General features: G+C 42.3%; 2 protein-coding genes and 1 pseudogene across 6 annotated transcripts; 1 reads left to right on the top strand and 2 right to left on the bottom strand.

Annotated features, from left to right (window-relative positions):
• Positions 1 to 461: 461 nt before the first annotated feature.
• On the bottom strand, positions 462 to 7,178 carry LOC143328104 (peroxiredoxin-like 2A). Of its 4 annotated transcripts, none has more exons than XM_076743038.1 (7): positions 7,077 to 7,133; positions 4,390 to 4,634; positions 3,159 to 3,344; positions 2,418 to 2,509; positions 2,182 to 2,322; positions 1,312 to 1,476; positions 462 to 1,233 (listed from the first exon to the last, which is right to left on the bottom strand). In XM_076743038.1, exons 2-7 carry the CDS (start codon positions 4,583 to 4,585, stop codon positions 1,138 to 1,140), a joined length of 876 nt encoding a protein of 291 aa, XP_076599153.1. In that variant the 5' UTR covers positions 4,586 to 4,634; positions 7,077 to 7,133; the 3' UTR covers positions 462 to 1,137. The 4 variants fall into 4 exon arrangements, with proteins under 4 accessions (XP_076599153.1, XP_076599154.1, XP_076599156.1 ...); XM_076743039.1 differs by lacking the exon at positions 7,077 to 7,133 and adding an exon at positions 5,214 to 5,391; XM_076743041.1 differs by lacking the exon at positions 4,390 to 4,634 and having other exon boundaries at positions 7,077 to 7,178.
• On the top strand, positions 7,147 to 24,488 carry mat1a (methionine adenosyltransferase 1A). Its single transcript, XM_076743037.1, has 12 exons — positions 7,147 to 7,264; positions 9,801 to 9,864; positions 16,676 to 17,312; positions 19,271 to 19,348; positions 19,667 to 19,789; positions 19,885 to 19,997; positions 20,881 to 21,024; positions 21,526 to 21,651; positions 21,737 to 21,829; positions 21,926 to 22,108; positions 22,223 to 22,356; positions 22,877 to 24,488. Exons 3-12 carry the CDS (start codon positions 17,246 to 17,248, stop codon positions 22,977 to 22,979), a joined length of 1,164 nt encoding a protein of 387 aa, XP_076599152.1. The 5' UTR covers positions 7,147 to 7,264; positions 9,801 to 9,864; positions 16,676 to 17,245; the 3' UTR covers positions 22,980 to 24,488.
• Positions 7,270 to 9,779, bottom strand: LOC143328105 (peroxiredoxin-like 2A; annotated as a pseudogene). The gene is made up of 6 exons (XR_013077787.1): positions 9,316 to 9,779; positions 8,785 to 8,955; positions 8,459 to 8,550; positions 8,205 to 8,345; positions 7,945 to 8,109; positions 7,270 to 7,861 (listed from the first exon to the last, which is right to left on the bottom strand). The product of XR_013077787.1 is annotated as a peroxiredoxin-like 2A (transcript).
• Positions 24,489 to 24,496: the final 8 nt, after the last annotated feature.

Here is a 24,496-nt window from a genome sequence, read left to right as displayed (position 1 = left end):
ACTTTTATTGTACAATATATTCTTTAGTGTTATTTTCTTTCTTTCTTCAAAAGGCTGTATTTGCCTATTTTTATGTGTATAATGCACATGGCCTCTATAGATCTTTTTTTACTGTCTATTTGTTCTTTTTCCACCTCTCTTTATTTGTTTCTGTTGTAACCAGAAAACTTCCCCAGCATGGGATCCGTAAAGTCTTATCTTATTTTATCTTATCTTACCTTATCTTACAAAGGATAAGAAACTGCATACGAGCGTAGAACAGCAAACATCTGTGTCATAGGTGTGTGGTTATGTAGCCCAGCTGCTAAAAGTGAATCCACGCCTGCCAGCCAATCAGATTTGAGAATCTTCACTGGCCGTGGTATAAAGGACTGTACAGATGTGCGGTTTTGTGTGGAAATCCAAACACATACACAGTTTAAACAGATGAAATCTTTACATCAAGCACGCAGGAGCACAGAGAAGTGATGAGGTTTTCTTTATTGTAATTTTCTGCAGCTAGTATTCACATGTACAGGTACACGCAGTCTCTCCCTCTCTCTCACACACGCACACACGCACACACATGCAAGTGACACCTGCTCCAGACACTACAAACCCTCCTCAAACACGGGCGACAGTGGCTGAACCTGTATGTGTTTGAGCATCAAACCTGCTCCTCTCAATGCTGAGTTTAGAGTCAAGTTATCATTATCACACACACAGACCACGCGCACACTCGTCTGCCGTGTCGGAGGCCCGTTCAGGTGCCTGACCAGGAGAAGCAAGCGGAGATAACGCATGCAAGCGTTATCAAAAATGTACCACTGAGTCAATGTGTAATCCAGCAGGTTGACGTATGTTCTTCTCGAAAGGGAAGATTTCAAGTGATTTTTAATGGTTGATGTACCTGAATGAAAACGCTGCCTTCAAGTCCCTTTCTACCTGTTTTTAATACCCGTCTCAAAAAAAAAAAAGCTTCTACGTGACTACAGAGGTAAAGAGGACTAATCGCTGACAACATATTTAAATCTTATTATAATGTCAGTATTTCAGTGATGGATGGACTTTGCAACTCAACGTGTCAAGTTAAAAATGATCTCTTAATTCTAGTTTTGATCTAAAATCTGATCTAAATGAACTTGTTCGATCTAAACTTTATTTCACGGGCACAATCTTTTTAACGGCCTCCAGAACATCTGCGGTGTCCACCTTATCGCCGAACTCCTTCTCACGATGTTCCAGGAGAATCCCCTGCAAACACAACATGCGGTCAAAATACGGACACGTTTGGTGAAAGCTTTTGTGAAGTCCAGGTGTTCGCTACTCTACCTGGTCCCCTGCTCCAATGACAAACACCCCCCCCAGGATGAAGCCTTCGCCGTTCATGTTGCCCTGGTAGCCAGACCTCCAGGCCCGTATGAAGTTCTGCCACACCCCGAGGCGAATGAACCCCAGACCACCCATCTTCCTCTGCAGCGGGCCGTAGAAGCGCTTCTGCAGTCACACAGTTTAGGTTAAATCAGCTTAATTTAAATACATATAAAGAGCAGAATTAGCGAATGAATTAGCTTTTTCATGTCACATTATGGCTTTCTGTAATACGATGGATTCACTTTACAAATGCTTTCACAGCCAAACTAACTTCATCAACTCATTTAGCAAGTTGCCGCTTGGCAGATAATGTGAGTCATTTTCATTTTCCAGCAATAACTAATAATTAATAGCCTAATCTCTTTAAAAGGAGCATTATAAAATGATGAGGACTGCTCAGTTAGCCAAGACTCTAATGCAGCAGGAGATCCACGCCCAAACTGTTAACCTTGAACCTGAACATGAAAAGTTAATCAGTGACCATTCTGATAATTGATTCATTATTTAATAGCTTCCCAAATGTGAATAATTTCTGTCTTTCTGATTGTCTACCGAAGAAATGTTTCACCAAAGAAGAGGAGAAAAACAGAAAGACACAGAAAGCGTTCAACCTTTGGATTCTGGACTTCATTCATGACTGCTGGCCAAACAAAACAAACAATTTGAACATGGCAGCTGTCTGCTGTTAATCTGACTGTGATATCGGCCAGTTTGGGGACAGGAAGTCATTATGAGTGTGTGCTGATGGGACTGTTTTAATTCTTCCGTTTAAACTGGCTGACATGAGGGTGAGATTGAGAGGATGTGATGTTGTCTATCACCACTAACCTCTTCATCGACGTAGACGTCCCCAGCGAAGTGCGGTCTGAAGTCCTGGATCTCTGAGCCGACGTTCTCCTTCACCACAGCGACCAGAGGGACCCCGAGCTCCTCCAGCTGGGGCTTCAGAGAGGACAGCTCAGAGGCCTCCTACAGAGAGAGAGAGAGATTATGCCATCAGGATCATATTACCACGTCATGTTTAAATATCAATGCAGAGTCATGTGTAGTGGCCTCTCCGTCACCTCTCTGCACAAAAATCATCCAGGCCGTCGCACGGCCATGACCACGGCCCCGTTCCTCTCCCACAGGCTCTTTGCTTTGATGACCTTGCCATCTGCAGACAAAACAAGAAGAAACCAAGTATCCAATCTAACATGTCTCTAATAAAAAAAGGACAGAAGATGCAGCCTTCAAAAGAAGTGAAAGCATAACGTTCATGCTCACGTAGAACATCTATATGTTAAATATGCTTAAGAATAACACAGCAACTCGACCTGAGGCTTCCGGCAAAGACCTTTCCAGTGATCTAATCTGTAATACCAGCAGATTTAAGAAAGCAGCTTTGCCTTAGGTGCCACACAAAACGTCATTCACAATGCATACAAACATGTAACAGTAAAGAAAACTGCACACTGGCTGATTCTTGTGCGGGCGTAATGCTAATCTCCTCCTAATGAGTTTAACAACAGCCGGTGTCAAGACGAGCAGGGGTTACACTTCACATTGAGGTATGCATGTTCACCATTAACTAGTTACTAGTTAGCATGCATATTGGTAGCATATTGGTTCATTATAAAGCACTTAATACGCCTTATTCTGGGGGTTAGCTCAGTAAAATTATAATTGAAACCTTCCGAAGCCGTAATTTGTAGGTTATTTATCGGAAGCTTGTCGTTGGAGTACTTGTTCATGCAGGAGGAAGCATTTATAAGTGTTACCCGAATGGGCTGATTGGTGGTGGTGACATTAGAAAGCCTAACTACCATCTACGGTGGAGCGCAGGTCAGTATTCTCAAGATGCTCCAGCGATGCGTTGGCAGCTTTAGACAGACACAGATCAGTGTTGGCCAGGAAGATCCCGGCTAGCGCAGCTCCGACAGCGCCCAGACCCAGAGACCACATCCCCATCCCGAACAGCTCCCCCTCCAGCCCGGACCCCGACGACAACACTGCAGCACAAAAAGGAATCAACATGCGGAGAGAACGTGTCACAAGTCTGACATGTTTTACTTTGAAAACACATGCTTTTGCTGTTTTCTTTCACATTGCTGACTGTAATCGGACCATTGGATGTGCAGACTAGTTGATATGTGCACACTTTCAAATCATTTTTTCTGTCAAACACAAGGAGACCTCAAATCTCCCTGAGGCCAAGAGACTAACAAGACCCAGCCTGCAGAGTGTTGTGTTCGAGTGTCATGCTGCTTCACTCTGTGGTGCTTTTTACCAGCATAGCCTCTTCTCACCTTACTCTAATCTAAAAACCTCATCCATGAGATTAAATAGCTCACATAGCTGCTGAAGGAAATAAGACGATACCACACACGACGAGATAACCAAAGTTCATAGACACAATATTCGACTGCCGCTGTGTGAGTCAGCCTGAGACCTTTGTTTGCTTAGTTTATTGTGCTTTCACTTATATCTTAATAGTCTTTTAGGAAAAACCTGCAGAGTAATGTAGGTCTGCTCAGCTTTTTCATCATCAATTGATCAGCCTTAATCTTCTTAATTAATTTTGGTCTTGGTCTATATAATGTAAGAATTTTCCAGATCCCAGGTAATGTCTTCAAAAATCTTTTTTTGTCCAATAATGGCTCAAAAATCCAAAGACATTCAGTTTACTGACCAGCAAATATTCACAAAGGAGAGGCAGAAGCATTGAATTTCTGATTCCAAATTGATTTTCTGTGAATCTGCCTATCGATGAATCAACTAATGGTTTCAGCTCAAGGCGCTGTTTGTCATATCTGTCAGCACTGGATGAAACTCCAGTCCTGAACTAATCTAATTATACACAATAAAAACTCTATCAAAACATTTTACAGTGCTTGCAAAATAAAATCATTGTTATGAAAAGGCTCATTTGTTTTGCTGACACCCGACAGTCATTTTGGAAACACATGTCACAACTCTACCGCTGTTTACACAAAAGCCTTGAAGTTTGGGTTATGGAGAGCAGCTAACTGTGTAGACAGTCAAATATGGCCTTGCCTGAAGCGGGCTTGCTTGGCTCAGGACTGGCTTTGGCTTCACTTTGGTGAAACAGAGCAGCCTGCGGTCTTAGAAACTGGGGCCTGGCTGCGGTGGAGGGCTGGCTGCTTGTGGCAGCGCTCCCCAGAGAGAGGGCAGAGCAGCGCAGGGACAGCCTCCACCTCAAAGCCGTCGAGCACCTGGACAGAGCCAGCATCTGGGCCGTGGAAAAAGTCTGACTGACTACAAACAGCCTGAGGATTTCACTGAAAGACAGAAACACAAGTCTTTTCCATGAAAGTTAAGCCACTCGTGCCACAGACGTGTCAAAGACAATACAACCCACTTCTACTGCGAGCCCTACTTTCAATGATCCTGCATCTGATTTTACCGATTTAGGAGGAAAACACCTTGCCATCTTTCTTCATGCCTAGACTGCCCAGACAAAACATTACACCTGCAGTTAAACCCGTTAGCCACATTTGAATTATGCTTAAAATAGGAATTTCACATCGAAGAGGGTGATATCAAAATGAAAGCGCGCTTAGAGCATGCAGTGTTAAATGTGTGGTTTTTATTTTAATCTCACAGGAGTGTGACAGCTCACCATTTTGCAAGCAAACTTCCTATTCCTGCACCCTGAGCTCTGTGTGTGCTGAATACATCAACACATAAATTACAGAATAAAGACAGTTAAACAAACGGCACACAGAGAAACTCCCACAGTGTGAATTTAAATGACCTTTCTTCCAGATATTATACAAGAAAAAAACTACTTTATATGTTTAAGGAGGATAAAATCTGTCTTAGGTCTATAACCAACTGTAAAAATGTTGCATACTAACTTGTCTCAGTTTCCAAATTGCGAAGAAATGCTTTTTCTCCTGGGATTGAGCTCATCCGGTCTCAGGCAGTAAATCACCCAAATGAATGTGTGTTGTGACACCACAACTGGGGACGACAAAAACAAAAAAAAAATCCCCTGCAGCAGCAGCAGCAGCCAATAGGGACAGACGCTCGGGCCTGCAACATAAGGAAGAGGCTAGATTCTCTGAATGCGTCCGCAGAGCGAGCGGTGAGAGCAGCTGTCAGCACGGGTGCTGCTAAACGTGATGTAGTGTTGCCCAATAGTTTGTAAATGATGACACATCATCGACGAAAATGAAGAGCTGGAATGCGTACCACGCGAGGATGAATGATCGCAGAGGTGGAAAGTAACACAGCTGTAGTTATCAGTGACTCTGAAGACTTGTCATATAAAACATGCGATTGGCTTCTAAAATACAATTCCTTACAGACTGAACGACTGAAAAATATGTTATTTATATTATTAATAGTGAAAGTAGCTCCAGCTCCACCACAAGCAACCAGATAAAACACTCAGCGAGTATTTTTACACGCTGTTACTTCTACTTTTATCTAAGTGAAGGATCTGGTTACTTCTACAGCTGACTGCAGTACACTTTCAGGGTACTTTACTTCAGTATTTCCATGTGACACTACTTTAGGCTTCTATTATATTACATTTATCTGACAGCTGTAGTTAATAGTTACTTTGCAGATTATAATTTTTAATAAAAAACATATGATCTTACTTCTAAAATATGATGATTTGTCATAGATTTCACCACCCAACAGCACATAAAATAGTTAAAATCAGCTCCACTTTGACCTCCTACATTAAAATGCTGCATACATGTTAATGCATCTGTTATAATAATCAATAATATATATGATAATATGGAAGTCAGAAGAGGGACATTCTGCATACTGAACGTGACTTTTACTTTTGTGACAATTTAGCTGATAATACTCTACTTTCACTCAAGTAAACATTACTTTTACAGTAGTTAACATCCCAATTTGTAAATAATAATAATAATAATAATAATAATAATAATTAACAAAGCATCAGCCTTGTTCCACTTGGTGTTTATCAACAACGTGGCCTTTGTTTTAAACTAGCTTAATACATTTCATACCTGACTTGATTTGTAGCTGTCATTTGTGTCACTGAGATTCTTACTTCCTGATTGTCTGCACGTCATATTTTCTATTATCAAATTCATAAATACATAGAAAACAACAACAGTGTAGTTTTGAAAACAGGATTTTCACCTGTTACTTGTCACTTTTAACCTGTGACATTGATATTCATTGTAAAAAGCTTGACCTTAATTACTTTAATGAGAAAGTAGAACTATTTTCCTAAATATTGGCAGATCATTTTGCTTAACTAACATTTACCCCATTTGATTGCTTTTTTTTCCTTGTTTTTGAGGGCTGACCTTCAGCTCAGTTTAGTTCAGACCTGAATACTTCCACTACTGACCAATAATGACCTTGTTACTGTCGATCATAATCAATGACATAACCTGACGGCTCTACAGCCTTCCCGTAGACTTGCAACCGAGTAGAGCGACCATGATTCAGCATTTTTGAGGTTACAAAGAGTGGCGATTACATAATGAATGCATACTTTCACTGGCCTACAAAGTTACTGCTGCTCACAAGTGGCACGTAGACACTGACGACCCTGTCGCAGCAACCCGTCGATAGATTAGCAGGTAGCTCGGCTAAGGTTTAGTCTTTGATTGATTCAGTCTGAGCCTCCAGATAGCAGTGCTTGTTGAGGCAGGTGCACCTGCTAGAAGCTGTACAAGTGATTTAAAGATAATAGAGTAGTTTTGTAATAAAGGTAGACTCACCAGAATCAATGAAGCGACAAGAAACGCCTCTCCTGTCAAGCGTTTTGTAAACAGAGCTCAGCGCAGGCGTACTAGACGATCCAGGGAGCAGGGAAACTAATCGAACAAGGTGGTTCGCTCAGAAGATGTGAACTTTGGCGAGGATGTTTGTGACGCGCAAGACGAGGCTAAACAAGATACACGGACAGGTAAATAAGCAGATAGTCTTTCTGCAAGCAGGCCTGGTTTATTGTTTTATTAAAGGACAAACACAAAATGCGCCTTATCACTCCAACGGTTCAGTCTCCCTCATGTCAGGCCGAGTCTGTCTTGTTAAAAGTGTCAGATTTGTGTGTTAGCATCAGAGCTGTTCCCTCAGAAGAGTTTAGAAACAAATCTTCATTAAAAAACACAAAATACCATCACATAACCAAGGCCAGATATGCAGACAGTGGGTCAGTAAACAGTTAAAGTGGCACAGTTTAGCGACAGAGTTGTGACACTGCAGAAGGTGATGCATAAGATTTACAAATACAACAAATGCAGCATGAGTGGAGTACAGCATGTTAGAGGCTGTGTTGTGGTGTAGAGGAGAAACCTCCTGAGTTAGGCTTGAAAAACACAGGCATGCAAATGAAAACATGCTGCAGCCATTACTACATAATGCCACACTAACAAACAGTCATTCGTTCACATTTTGAGGCCTATCTTGCAATGTGGTCCTGCATTTTACGGGCTGTTCGGAGTACTGCCAGTACATTCACTTTATCTCCAAACTCCCTCTCGCGGTGCTCCAGCAGAATACCCTGGAGTAAAAAAAGCAATCATAACCCTTTAAAACATCAAAATACACTTGTCAGAAAGGTTTATTCTCTAAGTTACTGCCTACCTGATCTCCAGGCCCAATGACGAAGACTCCACCCAGGACAAGTCCTTCACCTCTCAGGTTGCCCCTGAAGCCCCTGCGGTAGGCCCGCCAGAGGTTCCTCCACACGCCAACACGCAGGAACATGGAGAGAAACATCCACCTCACTTGAGGGCCGTAGAAATTTCTCTATGAGGAAAATATAAAAGCAGCTTATTGTCTTAAATCATGTAACCCTCCACGTTTCACTTAATGTCTTAAGGCCTTATGTAGCAAAAGCAGACCTGCTGATCCACGTAGACCTTCCCAGTGAAGTACTTCTTGAAGCAGTCCAGCTCCTTGCCAAGGTTTTCTTTGACCACGGCAAACAGAGGGACCTCAAGGTCCTGCAGCTGGGACTTCAGAGAGGACAGCTCAGCAGCCTCCTGGAGAGGGAAGGACCGAGCGAATCAAGCAGGATGAATGAAAGTTAACGAGTCAGGTGACGGCGGAGGCCTCATTGCTAATACTCATACAGGAGTGTCATTTCATGCTGTACCTCTCTGCACAATAATCATCCAGGTCGCCGTACGACCATGACCACAGCTCCGGTCTTCTCCCACAGAGTTTTGGCTTTGTGTCGCTCATGAACTGAAAGATGCAGAGCAGCATTATTGAATCTTAATGTTGCTTAAAGGAGGGGTTGAAGGAGTCCATTAAAAATGTTGCCCCTGCAGAATGATGCAGTCATTGTGTGCTGACACACGGGCACAAACAGCTGGATTTTCACCAGTCTTGCGTTCACCTTCATCTGAAGTCTTCATCAGTGTTATTTGTAAAGGCAGGATTTCATACTAAAAAGTTCATCATGTCTGCAAGACTCACCGCCTCCAGTGGTCTTCAGTTCTGTGTCTTCCAGCACTTCTAGGTTGGCCCATTCTGGTTTGGTCTGGAACCAGTCTGTGAAGGAGCTGATGAGCTCTGCAACAAACAGGCTCACCGCCTTCAGGACCGCAGTCACAGTCACCATGACCCTAAACTGGCTCCACGGGCCAGCTACAGGGAAAACATGCACAACGATCAGTTTTCACACCACTTCAGGAACTTTTAACAGGATTAAGATCTTTTAACCTCATCAGTCGCGGTATCATGGCTATTAGCAGGTCTGTGTCTTTGTGCACGAGAAACAGGTCAGTTTCTTCATCTAATCGTTGTACTATGGTCAACGTATTTGTCTCAACACAAAGATTTTCACATTTTGTTCAAACCACCTGACACTCATTCAGAATTTGATTTGTGTAACGATGAATTCCACATTTTAATTGAAGGCAAATACCAATAAGATGAAACAGTAAAGTTTGTAGTGGCTTAACATTTGATGACATGCAACAACAAATGCAAAAAAGTGATACTCACCAGACTGTGCCTTGCTGCTTATGTGAAGGAATCTGATGTTTTCAACCAGCCCCTTAAGCCCTCTAAGATCAGGTCAGTCCAATCACAGCTGAAAGCCTTGCTCATGTGAACGTAACACGACAGGAATTCCTCAAAGACCGCTGTGAAACACGGCTCACGTTGAGCTGAATCCTCGGTACCAGGATCAGCGTGGTGCAGAGTGGAGCTCTCATCAAAGAGCGACGCTACCTCAGCAGTGGAACAGCCTTTCTTAAGTTATGTTTGCGTTGATTATGTTCAAGCTGTTTGCATCCATAAATATAATAAATGACATTTGTAATTCACTGTTGGAGGAAGATACTAATACACACCACTCTTCAGTCTCCTGATCTTTGTAATGTCGTGACTGAGGACCATCTGAATGTCTTATTTTAACTGATGAATCATACCGGTGTCAGTGGAGAGCATGAAAACGTCTTTGTTTTGGCTTCTCATTGTCTCTTCAGGTCCGAGGCCCTGAGATCACCACCCAGCTGTAATAGCTCAGAGCAAGATCGCCCCCTTCAGGAGGTGAGTGGACACACCACCAGTCAGCAGTTGACCTCAGGCCTGCAACTAACAATTCATTTCATTAATTATTAATCTGCCAATTCATTCCTTGATTAATCAGTTCATTGTCTATGAATTGTCAAAAAGTGAAAGAGAAAGTGGTGAAAAAATGCTTGTTTTATCCAAACAGCAGGGCAAAACCCAAAGATATTCAGTTTAGATCGTACATGGCAAACATCTCCATCAAATACTCAAGTTTTTCACCCTGGGGCCTGCTTTGTGTGTGTGTGTGTGTGTGTGTGTGTGTGTGTGTGTGTGTGTGTGTGTGTGTCTTTGCCTTAAAAATGACACAACAGCATGATTTATTAATATCCTAATAGTTGTTGATTAATCTTCTGGCAATCGGTTTCTTTGTATCCTGATAATTTCAGATCTTATCACCATGTCTGATGATCAAAAATAAGACTGACTCATGATTATATAAAACACTTTTTACTGATGCCAAATTACTGAATGAGAGACCACCTTCGTTATAGCAATAGTTCAGCGTTTCCACTGACAGCTTCGTGCAGTGAGTTACCGGGTTATTAAATTCTTCCTTCGTAATGCAAAACAAGAAGAATATGTGAAAAGTTTGTATTGCAGTCTCCCTAAAAGCTAAAGAAGTGCACTCCATCCATAATCTGAGAGACTTTTTTTTTTCAAGGTCACAATGATTTATAAAGAACGGGTTTATCTTCAAAAACATCCTCCCTCTATTTTATGCCCCTTTTTACAACCACCAGCAGTGGCAGTAACAGTTTTATAAGAGGAACCATTGATAACAACAGAGTCCACCCCGGTGTGCCGTACTAAAGGGTGTTCAAGGTGTGTGTGAGACTTCACCTTTATGACTTGTTTATGAGTTTTATTGCTTTTTAGTTGCCATTTTCTACGAGCTATCGCTAATGAACTAGTGGTGTGAGCACATTGTCTTGCGCCTGCATGATGTGTGTGATGAAAGTGCATTGCTAGAATGGTATTGTGATTATATTTCACTCATTGGTGGCAGCTTCACAGAGGAATGTGCTGAGGGTCAAAAATGGGCTGGAATAGAGATGGGATAGGATGACACTCCACGATCCCAGCTGCTGCACCCCCTCTGCCTGCTCTGCTCAGCCGTATGCTGCCCTGGGTGTGTGTGTGTGTGTGTGTGTGAGTGTGTGTCTGGGTGCTTGTTTTTGTTGTTGTATGCCATTTCAGGTCATCTAGCAAAAAACGTAATGGATTTTTTCCCCAAAGTTACATGAGAAATCAGCCATTTGTAGTATAAAAATGTCAATGTTTTGTAAAATTTGACACATAGCAATGCAGAAGACCCTCATCTGTGAGGTTCAAGTGAGGTCTTGGGTTAGTCAGACTGGTATTCTCATCATACACACACACACACACACACACAAACATGCAAACATACACACAAATGCACAACTGTGACTCCAGTGCTGCTCTAGTGGGGTGTGTGCGGCACCAACGGCCAATCACAGCTGAACATTTGCACCCCTCCTCCTGTGTGGTGTTCTCACCCGCAGACATTGGTCGACATGTCAGATTCTTACTGTGTTATTTTAGCCAATCAGAGAGCAAAATGGGACTGCCATAGTAATTACTGTGCGGGTTCATTTGAGAGAGGTGATCTGCTTTTGGATCAGTTTCAGGCTCTTTGATCAAGAGCCTGCGCTTCCTTTGATTTGAATGAATTTTTAAAGACTTTGTGCAAAGTTAATTGGTAATTTTAATATTTCTATAGTGACAAAAATGTGCCTGATAGTACTGCAATACTGTTTTCAGGCCAGAGCTTCGGATAAATACTGACAAGAAGCCAAAAATCAACACAGTAGGAAATAAACTTTAATACAATGAGCCAGCTGAGGCTGTAAAAGTCTGTAAAAATGCTAGACAACAACACTGATAAAAGGAAACATCTATAAAATAAACAATAAATTAGTTCTGGTGACAGACTGTGTTGATTATGTACTGTTTATTGCCATGTAATTCCTTAGATAACAAGTTGTACACACTAATCACTCCCCTCCATTCTCTTCGGCCACGCAATAAAAGTTCAGGACTGGCAGGAGCCGACTGATTCTGACTACCATCCAGATGAAACTGGTTGGTAACTGGACCAACTCAGAGCACGGACAGAGGTAGACGCGGAGGTAAAGCGTGTGTCCTTGAACCAGAGGAAAGACAAACAGGTGTTAACAGCCCCTGAGGTTCATTTATCTCATCCTGTTCTGTCAAGTTTCAGTCTGACTCTCAAACCTCAGAGTGACCCCAAAACCCTGACCCTGGCTTTTAAATAGAAACGCAACGGAGGTCAACAAAGCACATTTCAGGTAGCCAATCAGCTGGAAGGAGGAGGCACGGTCATATGGCTTCATTTTGTCAAACTGATTTGGGATTGGTTCAGCCAAACAGCGTTTTTTAATGTTGCAATTATAGTATTTTGACGATGAACGCGCAGCGTCTGTCTGCTTTTCACTGTTCGTGTTGGATGGCCGTCGACTGAGCTCGCTGCAGTTGTTTAATGATTGTGTGGAGATTTGAAATAAACTGGAACCCACCCCCCCCCCACCCCCGTACCAACACAAAGGTCATCAGGCCTTTATCAATCTACTCTTCATCTTCTGAGGGGCCCAACAGCTCTGTGGATGAAGGATTTGAACTTTAAACTTTATCTCGAGTCGGTTTCATAAATCTACCTCTTCACACTGACCTATTGAACTCATACTAGAGCAACAGCAATAATCTCCGTCATAGAGTATATCTACAATCTATTTACCTGCAGGATCCTATAAATGAATTAATCACTGAATGGAGCACAGGGGCCAAACGGCACTCTGTAAGTGCAGTTTAATTCAAAAGGAGACTGGACGTCAGACAGGTTGTTTGGTTATTATCGTTGATTTGATGGAGAAGGTGTTTTTGCATCCTTCTTCTTATGGGGTGGTGATTGAATGATTGAGCCTTTCCAATAAGAAATGAGAGCCTGGTGTAAACAGATGTAGACACATACAGGACAAAAATAAGTTAAATTGATTAATGCTGAGCTTCTCACGGGAGTCATAGGAAATGTGTCCTGACCTTGTGGATCACGATTGCATTGTTTTTCCTGACTTCACTTGATAACTAGTGCACATGGAGCTCAGATGTGTCTTTTAAGCCTCTGCTAAGTCTCATGCAGAGCACAGAAAAAGTCAGTAAGCAACACAACATTATCTGGATGATATTGTTTCCCTTATCAGCTTGCATTAGCTTGGAAATCAAAATCTAAGTACAGTTACACATTTATCCTCTCAATGTTTCATGCTGACACGTTGCCAAAGCTCCGATAGCCCTTATCTTTCAACATAACCAGAACGATCTTGTCAGGGTAGAAAAAAATCCTTTTCCCTGGTCAGTCATTAACAAATGTTTGGAGGCAAACCACACAAACTCAGAGAGAAGCCAGTCTCTTTCTTTCTCAGATAGCGTTCACATGTGCACACAAGTGTGGTGTCTGGAGCGTTTGCATCCTGGCACATGAACATCTAGTCGGGCCAAAATAAACAGAGGTGTATCATCCAGGGGTTGTGCACTGTGCCATCAGATGGTCTCTATGCTGTCGTTGGCATCAGGCAGGACATTCGTGTTGTCTCTAGTTTAATCTAGTCCACGTCTGTTATGTGTAACTGTCTCCGACCTCTGACCTCTCTGCCTGTAGGCACTGGCTGTGTCCCAGGTCCATGCTGCATGCTGAATCTAAGCAGGTTTTGGGCATGCAGAGTGTTAAAAAAATGGAGTCCACAGCAGTATGCATCCTAAAAAAAAAGGCCTTGATTTTTGACTGTGCTGTTATTGTCCCACAGTGCAATGCACAAAGGAAATGAGGTGCTACTTACAGCTGCAAGAAATTAAAACAAATTTTAGATGGTGGGAAAACAGCTTCGTAAACAACTTCAAAAACAAAACAATTTATATGTTTCTTTGCAGGGTTTAGTTGGAGTTGGTATTCCAAAGTAGCAGTTTGATTAATGTGCAGGGACAGGCCTGCCGGCAGAAGGGAGGGTGGAGCTTTGTTTGTGGGCCCTCTTCCACAGTCACTGAACAATACAATGAGCGACATTGTTCATAAACACAGCACAGAAATGACCAAAAAGTATGTGTTCTGACTCACGCAGCCTGGGTTGCTGCACGCCCCCGTAACATATCGCCTGCATCAGTGCACATGTGTCATTTCCTGTTTGTATAAATGCGTATTATTATTTATATAGTGTTAAATACGTTGATGTTTTGTACACTAACTGCTGAAACAGTAGCCTAAGACAGTTACGATCGAGTATATACAGAGTGGTACCCAACCTTTATTTTTTTTCTGATTCTCGAGGATCACTTAGCTGACACCACCCATCGTGCTCCAAAGTTTTTCAAAGCGTATGCTTAGTAAAAGATTTGTTTCATACAGTTGAATTGTTGAGGGTGAGGTCATTGGTTCAGCTGCTTAACCTTGTAGCTACTTTAAAAGTTCCTCCGTTACTCTTAGCTCACTCCTTTGCCTTACCTGCTCACTCGTTTCCTTGCAATACTTCAGTTTATCTAGGGTGGAGACTTCTCCCAGAAAGAGCTCTGAGCTGGAAAAGTCTTTGGGATAAAACGTCTTTTTTGTTGGCAGTGATAGAATAACGGATACTTTCTTGTAGCCCCTCAACAGATTTTATATCACACTCAGCATGCAGCTCCTGCCTCTCCAGGTTTGATTTGATTCTGCAGGCCTGGAGTAAGATTAGGTCAGCCTGCTACTTACTAAAGTGGAATTTCTTTTAATGTTCGCGCAGCTGGTTCTACTTTCCAACAACACAAACACTAAATTACAGCAAAACGTGTGTTTTTATTTAACTTTTTATACTGTTGATTATTCTCACAGTGCTCTCATATCATTAAGTTCTTATTACTGCGTGAAAAACAACACAAAAGGCCCACAGGGCTACTGCAGCCTTACAAATGCTCTGAAATACAAAGGGAAGCTAATGCATCATATCAAAATTCAAGCCAATTCTAGACTTAAAATAAGGTCATGCAATTACTGCTTACAGTCACTCTGTGGTTGTTTGTAGATTTTGTTTTTCTGGTCAAATGAGGCTTAAAGCAGTAAGGAAGAGTGGTATTTTATTCACTGCTGAGAGCTAGTTAAAATTCTCCTCTCATTTCATGAGGCCAATTCAACACCGACTGAAATTAGAGCCAGATGAGAGAGAGAAGCAGAGAAAGGGTTTGTCCCTCTGCACTGTTTACCCTACAATGAAGGGAGATTTGTTTATCTGTCGCTGTCTGCAGGGCCATATGAAAAGGTCCAGAGTCAGTGTCTGTGTGGTTGTCAGTCCCATTGTTTCTCCAGGTGTATGTTTGTGCACGCACACGCAGTATGTTTGTGTGTGTCCACTTGTAGCACTTCCACAAACAGTCCTATACAAGCCCTGATTTTCTGCAAAAACACAGGCGCGGTGGGTTACCTGAAAGGCCAGGAGATATCTGAGAGACACATCTTCGTTATTTGATCTTCTCTCAGCAAATGGCTCGATATTTTCTGCAGTAGTGTACAGAGACAAAGGCCTCAGGCTGAGACTTGGATGGTAAAGAGCCGACCGTCTGCTCTAAACTCAATTATTGGCAGTGATGGAAAGTAACTAATTACATAGTACTGTACTGAAGTACAAATTTGAAATACTTTTATTTTCTTTTTTATGCTACTGTAAGGTTGTACTTCACTACATTTCAGAGGGAAATGTTATTTTAGTGCGTTTTGCTCCACATATATTTGACCTCTGTGGTCGAGTTTAGAAAATATGAATCATTTTTAAAGATTAAACGGCACAGTACTGTATAAACCAGCCAACATTGAGCATCTGCTTACACCTGAAAGCATCAATGATGATAATCCAATAATCTAATACTAATATCTAATAATATAGTTCTGTGACTGGATAATGAGTACCTTTGCTCTATATATTTTAAGTACTTTTTGCTGATAAAACTTTACATCCAACTTTTACATTATGATAGTTCTACATAATTAAAGCATTTCATGGATTTTGCATTGCATTCAAAATCTTAATTATACTGAAAACATCAAAAGTATAAGTACTTACTGTGCAGAATGTCAGTGATAGATTCATATATATTATAATGCTGGAGTATTATTATGATGCATTTATGTACAAGCATCATTTTAATGTTACTGCAGCTCTGAGTGATTTTGAACTGCTGGGTTGTTTAATGCATAACAATTAATTCTATTTTCAGGTTTTCATGTAAATTTTAATCTGCGAAGTAACTCGTAACTCCAGCTGTCAATTAAATGTAGTGGAGTAAAAGTACAATATTCCCTCCAACATATAGAGTATATGTACATATGGAGTATTTACTTAAAGTACTTGACTAAATGTACTTTGATACTTTCCACCACTGCAGTTTACTATAATGTAAGAAAGAAGAAAGAGCAATTTCTCACAATTTTTGAAAACCTGAAACCATCAAATCAAATTAAAAATAGTCACAGATTCATTTTCTTTTAATCGATTAATAGGCTGATTGTTGCAGCTCTGCTCCAATCACTCTCCAGTGCATTTCATTTTTGTTTTTTCACCTCTATTGAACAAAGTGACTTAGCTGAGAACATGATGTAAACAGGAGTAATTGCATCATTTTCACAGTTGGCAACAACTGCCCCTCTCTCTCTCTCTCTCTCTCTCTCTCTCTCTCTCTCTCTCTCCCTCTCTCTCTCTCTCTCTCTCTCTCTCTCTCTCTCTGTCCATAGGTTGACCCAGGCTGGCAGAGTCCCAGCAGACAGAGCTGTCCCACCGGTGTGACAGGGGGGAGGGGAACTCCCCATTTAAGATGTTCCTGCCATCACCCAAGAAGCATGACACCCTAAAGCCGAGGTGTCAAAGCAAAGGTGACGACTCTAAACACTCAGTCGAGCATCACACTGAAAACAAGGGGTTAACAAGCAGTTTCCACGGCCTGAGCGCCCTCCCATCATCCACTCCCCCCTGGAATGGACTGTCCCATGGATTCACATGACGTGTGTGTGTGTGTGTGTGTGTGTGCGTGCGTGTGTGTGAGTGACAGAGTGTGTGTGTGCGCGTGTGTGTTCTCTTAGCCATATATATTGGGCCATGTGGACACAGACGTGGAGTTTTGTAGGATAGACTCTGTATCGGCTGCAGGGCTGTTGGCCTCTCTTTCTTCATCTCTCTCTTAAAGAGAACCAGCAGGACTATAAAGCAGCCTTCAGGTCTCTCTGGACTGCTTGTTGGTGGCAACTGAGGAACCTTTTCACCCTGAGAGTACCGAGTCTCGCCAAGTACCTGGCCCTATAGACAGAATGAGTGACCTGCTGGAAGATGGCTCTTTCATGTTTACGTCGGAGTCCGTGGGAGAGGGACATCCAGGTGAGTCTTCAATCAGCTTTAGCTGCCTGGCTGTGAAACTGGGACTTAAAGTCACACTGAAAATGAAGTGTGTTCAGGTGTGTTGACTGTAAGATATTTCACAACTTGTCAAAACTCTTAGCACTTTGCACTTTTAAAAGCCAAAACACACAATTTCAGCGACTTATTCTGCAGAAACATTGACATGCATATGAATAAACTATTCGTATATACTTCCAGAATAACCCCACAGAGCTGCACATTTACTCTCCAAGCATGCTTGGTATTCCATTCACAGCAACATGTGTTTACTGCCCCTCACTCTCACCCATGACCAGCAGGACCTGAATGTGAGTGTGGCAGACTGGTGTAAGGTTGCACGCTGAAGAAAAAGGGACCAGCTAATGAGTGACAAGTGAAGTCCACGCTGGTTCTGGGATCCATGTGGCATGTCGCCATAGTGCGTAAAACAGGAAGGATCATCGACCAATCCGCAGTCATTTACATGTCAATCCAAATTACATTCAAATTGTACTTTGAATTTGAACTTACTCTCAGCTCCTCACAAAAATTGACAATCCCATATTCAGCATTTATAAGCAGTATATAACATATAATAAATGGTTTATAATACACTATTATAATTTCAAACATATATAAGTGTATTAAAAATTAGTCTTTATAGTGAGTTAGAAACCATTTATTTATTGTTAATATGTTGCTGATCAATGTTAAATAGGGAGTTAAAGTGAAGTGATGCCCAGTCAGAAAGCTTTTTAAACTTCACGATGAAAGTTAAAATGCACTCTGCCCTCCATACTGCTGCCTTTAGACCCCCACCCCACCCACCCCCTCGTCAATGTGTTGTAATCCTTTAACTAATATATCACCTTACAAAGTCCCCTGTGCTAAATCAATAATCAGTAAACACAGCAGAGTAAACCAGTTGTGAAGCTTCACAGATAATAACAGAACATGGCCCCCAGCATGAGGAGCCTGGTTCTTTTTTTTTATTGCCTGTTATTCATCATACATGGCAAAAAGTGCATCTTTTCGCAGATAGATATCATCTCTCATTCCGTAATTCACAGAGCAGACATTACTGAAGTAGTCTTAGGAGACAACTTGCAATCATGAAGAGGAAGAAACATCCAAAAAGTGGAAGAATGAAGAAAAAAGAGCAGTTTTGATCAGAATCCACAAAGCTCTTCCAAACCATCTTTTAACATGCACGCACTGTGTGTCGTGTGTGTTATAATAACAAAGCCGTGAAGAAAAGCACGTTGTCCCTAAGACACAGTCAACATTAGCATTGATTACACACTGACTTCTTATATGAGCAGAAAACAAAACTGGCAGTCCAGATGAAAAGTGAAGCGTTCGATTCTGTATCTGCTCACCACGAAATGCTAAAATTCATCGGGTTAAGACTTACACACACTGTTTGTACGCTCACAGAGGTGTTCGGCCTTGGTAAAAGGCTGCAGTGCTCAACTTTAGATTTGATAACACACTTGAAGGTCTGGGCTGTTCCCACAGATAGTGTTGTTTTGTTTTGTTGGATCAAAGTCGGACCTGTCACAGAGATATACACCTCTGAGCCTGCCTCCAAATTCAAAGTCGATTCGAGTAAAGATGAAAACATTTAAAGTTGATCTTACTGCTCCGTGTCTAAGACATTGTGTTAAAACTACATTTTGAGCCTCTGAACGAAGCGACGCATCATCCTGCAGCTGCACTCAAATCCCGCTGATCCAACCAAAATCCAGCACTCTTCCTGTTTGAAATATTAGCGTGCAACCTTTCCGAAAAATATTTTTAAGCATCTCTCGAGTTAACGCCTAAGACCCGCTGGAATGATGCTGCAACATATATTTTTTCTCTCCTTCAAACACAGCCTCAAAATGTCAGATATCTCCAATACACAAGCCTAGAAATCTCAGTGCCGTCTAAACGTTTTGCTTCATGTTCCTCCACAGACAAGATCTGTGACCAGATCAGTGATGCTGTCCTGGATGCTCACCTGAGGGAGGACCCAGACGCCAAAGTGGCCTGTGGTGAGTGAGCTGGAGTTCACAGTGAATGTCACATATTGAGACATGGAGACACATAGAGAGAAGTTAGCATCATCTCACGTGAGGCTCAATATCTTAGCTTGCTCCCTTAAAAGTAAGTCAAAGGGCGAGACGTGGTCACTCTTTAAACAAACTGGCCGGCTGGCCTGAATCTCACCTGGAATTTCTGTTTCAATACTGACCTCTGAATGTCACAAGATGGCCAACCCTGTGAGGCGCGTTCTGTGTTTCCTGGTGATGGAAGTCGAAAAAAGAAGGTTTTTAAACGCTTTGTATGTCAAATTGCGTTTGTATTGACAGAGACGGTGTGTAAGACCGGCATGGTGCTGCTCTGTGGAGAGATCACATCTCGGGCCAACGTGGACTACCAGAAGGTGGTGAGGGACGCCATCAAGCACATCGGCTACGACAACTCCGACAAAGGTGAGAAAATGACCTGGAAATCAACAAAAACAGGCCATGTCTTCTCCCTATGGTCACCTTCTCCTCTTCACGGTCTCTCTGTCCCATTCGTGTAGGTTTTGACTACAAGACGTGTAATGTGCTGGTGGCTCTGGAGCAGCAGAGTCCGGACATTGCTCAGGGTGTCCACGTTGACAGACAGGAAGAGGACATTGGAGCGGGAGACCAGGTAGGACTGTCGCAACAGGACAGCGTGTCCTTTGGCACGTGTTGGCTCCGGGGCTGGGTGATAGCGACAGAGGTCATATATCACAGTTTGTTTGACCCAGTGTTTAAGACATTTGGTGGAATGAGTGTTGGTGCTCATGCAGATAATCATTAGAAGCAGCAAGCGCACATCTTGCTGTTGCAGCTGGTTCAGGTGGTGCTAGTTTTAACTGCTCTGTACACAGAGCCAAGGGGTCGTGCACCTCCAGAGTTCTGTGACACAAATTTGTATTCATTTTGTATTTTAGTGAAATATTGTATCATTTTACCTCTTTGAGCTCCAGCTTGACACACACACAAAAATGTTTGGATGCACTGGTTTAACCTTTAAAGATGCTTTCTGATTTATAAGATCATCATGTGTTTTTTTTATGTGAACTCTACAACATTCCCCTCTGAAATGTAGTGTAGTGCAGGTTTACAGCAGCATAAAACCTCAAAACTGTACTCAAGTCAGCATTAATGCCAGGAAATAAGTTTTTCATTATCTATGAAAACACATCGAAGTCAGGATCCTCTTACAAATCTCTTCTCGCAACACAACTTTATTTGAAAATGGGTCTTATTTTTCCTGATTTATCTATTTCTGTGCTACGTTTCCTGTGTCTGTTCTCATGTGCTGACCCTTGGCTGAAGTGTTTTGCAACTTTGTTTTGATAAGTGCCCCTTTCATAGATTATATCTCGCCTCACATGACAGCACTGATGTTATATCGATAGAACTTCCTCTCGCTGAGTGTAGAAGAATGCGTATCAATATTTTGCCTTCGTTAACCTTTGATCCGTGTCATGACCCTGCACGGTTTGCATCTTTCTGCTGCTGTTCTGACTCGCTCTGCTCCGCAGGGTCTGATGTTCGGCTACGCCACGGATGAGACAGAGGAGTGCATGCCTCTCACCATCGTCTTAGCCCACAAACTCAACTCAAAGATGGCTGAACTCAGACGCAACGGCGTCATCCCCTGGCTGCGTCCTGACTCTAAAACACAGGTGAGGTTTTGTATTGTAACACAACACAAACACTGTAGAAGTTTGTGTGAATTAGTTTATTGTTTCTGCTCTGGAAGTCTTCCAAGAGATTTATTGTGGTGCCAGCAGACAAAATCGGATCAACGGTGGCTATTGCAAGTATTTAGGATAAAGCTCTCTGTGTAGAAATAATAAACTTTTGACTGATTTAGAGGCAGTTAGCTGCTGACTGCAAGTCTGTGACATACAGTGTCTGATGCCTTTGTGTTCTAGGTCAAATGTAGGTTGTGAGAACATCCACACGCAGCTTGAGATTAATCCCAGATTTGACTGAACACATGCTTTAATTACACCAAAGAAGCATTAATAAACAAAGTTAAATTGTCCTGTTGGGAAACTGGAGTCACTAGTGCATGAGGAAGTTGTGAAATGAGAGTAAAAGAGAGAGATCTGAAGGTTAAGTCCATAATTCTGAGAAATTGTAACACTGTTTACCGAATTTTGACATCTTCTGTCCCACAGGTGACAGTGCATTATGACCAGAAGAATGGAGCTGTGATCCCCAAGAGAGTTCACACCATCGTGATCTCTGTCCAGCATGATGACTGCATCTCTCTGGAGGAGCAGAAGAGGGTGCTCAAGGAGAAGGTAGAGCTTCCTAAAAACACCTGATGGGGCTCTGACTGATGTTTAACTCACGTCTTTGGTTTTAATGTTGCATCAATTCCATCAGGTGATCAACGCCGTCGTTCCTGCTAAATATTTGGACGACAAGACCATCTACCACCTCCAGCCTAGTGGACGCTTCGTCATTGGGGGACCCCAGGTGACCATCGCTCACAATCTGCTTATTTCATCTGAAGAAAACTTTAAAAACATCATTGTTTTTTGCTCATCTTCTCCATTTTTTTTTTCCCAAAAGGGTGACGCTGGTGTGACAGGCAGGAAGATCATTGTAGACACATACGGAGGGTGGGGAGCTCACGGTGGCGGAGCTTTCTCTGGCAAAGACTTCTCAAAGGTGGACCGCTCCGCTGCCTACGCTGCTCGCTGGGTGGCCAAGTCTCTGGTCAAAGCCAAGCTGTGCAGGAGAGTTCTGGTCCAGGTGAGTGCACAGCTTCATTCATCCTAACATGCACGAGAGCTAAGGCTGGTGCGGACGACCGACCTCTGAGGTAAACGTGCTGATCAACACATTTCCATCTGCCTGCCTGCACAGGTGTCTTATGCTATTGGAGTGGCCCAGCCTCTGTCCATCTCCTTGTTCACCTACGGTTCCTCCCAGAAAACAGAGTCAGAGCTGCTGCAGATTGTCAACAAGAACTTTGATCTGCGGCCAGGAGTCATTGTCAGGTAAACACCGCAGACAGTGTAGATTTGTTAGTGATTATAGCATCGTTCAGGTTAGTCTGATGGATAAATGTTTTTGTTTGTGGAAGGATTTGTTGGACATTTTCAAATTGTACACAAAGTGGCTTTAATACTGCGTTTCCACTGCATCGCACGGCTGAGCTCAACTCTACTCAACATGCTTTTGGCAGCAAGTACTTTTCTTGATTTCCTTCACCTCAGTGTAGGTGGGATTCTTCAGCTGATCACCACAGCGAGACCAGGTGAAACTGCTGTGACATCACCTATATATCCTCTCTTTCTGAGATCCTTTAATCAGCAACCAAACAGAGTAACATCTGCTCTTCATCACTTGACCCTGGCATGGCTTTAAGGGCTGCCATTTCTTAAAATCTGGGTCAATTTAAAAGTCACAGTTTGCAGTTGGTCAGCAGTGTTGGCTCAGAGCCACATATCCAGAAATAAAGACTGATATTATCCTGTGGTGTGATTCCAGTCCGCTCTCCTTCTGTGTCCTCTGCAGGGAACTGAACCTGAAGAGGCCGATCTACCAGAAGACAGCCTCCTACGGCCACTTCGGCCGATCAGAGTTTACTTGGGAGAAGCCCAAAGAACTTGTGTTCTAAATACTCCACCGACTCGTCCTCACCTGGAGGCTGAACAAGACGCCTCTTCGTGGGCTACATCTGCCAGCTCCATCAACTGATAAGACTTTTTTTTTTTTTATAGGAAGAACTAAAGCCAAAGTTAGGAATAAGTCCGCTTAAACGAGGTGAGAAGATAATTATGTGCAGGAGTGGTTATAGCTGACGAACATATAATGGGACATTCTCCCAATGAGAAGAGGACAGCTCAGTAAGCAACCCTCCCCCCCTGTCCTTTTCCTCGTCCACAACACATCTAATTATTGGTGCTTTAGAAATGTGCGTACATTCACTGGTCAAAGAGTTTCCCTCATGAGGAGCACCACAGCAAGTAAAACACTCTGAAGATAAATACTTCTACCGCACTAGAAGCAGAGTGTTTTACCTCAAAGCTGTGAATGTTCCTTAATGTGACCAGTATGATATACAGAAACAACCTCATTTTCAAAAGTAGCTAATGACAACAGCAGGTATTTCATCAAATGAATGTCAGAAATGTGATTATTGCTCAACCAAAGGCTTTAGAGTAGATCTCAATCTTTTTGTTATGACGGTAAAATTCCTTTTTCCAAGTCTTATTTCGTAATGTGTGCGACAGGAGGCTGTTTGCACTGTTACCATCACTGTCACACATGAAGACAGGTCATTAAAACTTGGGGAATGCTCTTCTTTCCTAAACATACGTGTTACAATCAAATGTAAAATAGCCATGCAGTCTTATGTTTTCATACTGCTCTTCTTTTCCTTTCACCCCTGTTTTGTTTTAATATCCAGTCGCTTTTATGACCGTATGGTTCACCTGGTGGCTGATTTGTGTCTTTATGTCTTTTTTTTTTTTTTTTTTTTTAACCTGCAGGCCTTTGCAAATAACTAAAAGCCTGAAGTCTGATTTGATTGTGAATCCATCTCTTCTCTTTGCAGTGGATAACCAAGCTGCACGCTGTTGAGACTAAAGCATTTAGTGGACCACTGATGTCTTACAGTCGCTGCATTTTTACTGCGTCATAAGCTGACAGCTGACACAATCTGCTCCTTCTATATCTCTGAGATATTTAATTTCTCACTCAATGTGAATTTTGCTCTTGATCTAAAAACATCCTGGACTTTTGTCTGGTCACACTGCAGCTCTGTACTGCCGACCAAGATGCTTTCCTGTGAATTTAGAGGAACAAAGGGAGTGTTTATTCAGATATTTCTCACAGGGCATTTAGAAAATTTGAAGTCAGCTTTTGCCATTCGCTTGATCACAAAGTATTTAATCGAAGACTTTCCCCCTGAAACACTTCTGAAGGGACTGAGGAAGAGTGAACTATGTTCACTTTAAAACTTCATGTCTGTGAAGGTTTAGGACTTTGTGGTGAGTGCAGCAACCTGCGCTGTCACCTGCAGCCGACATTGTTTTTGTAAGAGAGGTTTTCCTCTGTTAAACTTTTTGATCTGTGTCACCTTCTGCCAGTGTGTTGGCAGACAAACTGGACAATGTAAATAATCAAACAATA

This window comes from Chaetodon auriga, chromosome 11 (assembly GCF_051107435.1).
Source record: "Chaetodon auriga isolate fChaAug3 chromosome 11, fChaAug3.hap1, whole genome shotgun sequence".
NCBI classification, from domain to species: domain Eukaryota; kingdom Metazoa; phylum Chordata; class Actinopteri; order Chaetodontiformes; family Chaetodontidae; genus Chaetodon; species Chaetodon auriga.
This window is presented reverse-complemented; position numbering and strand designations above follow the sequence as displayed.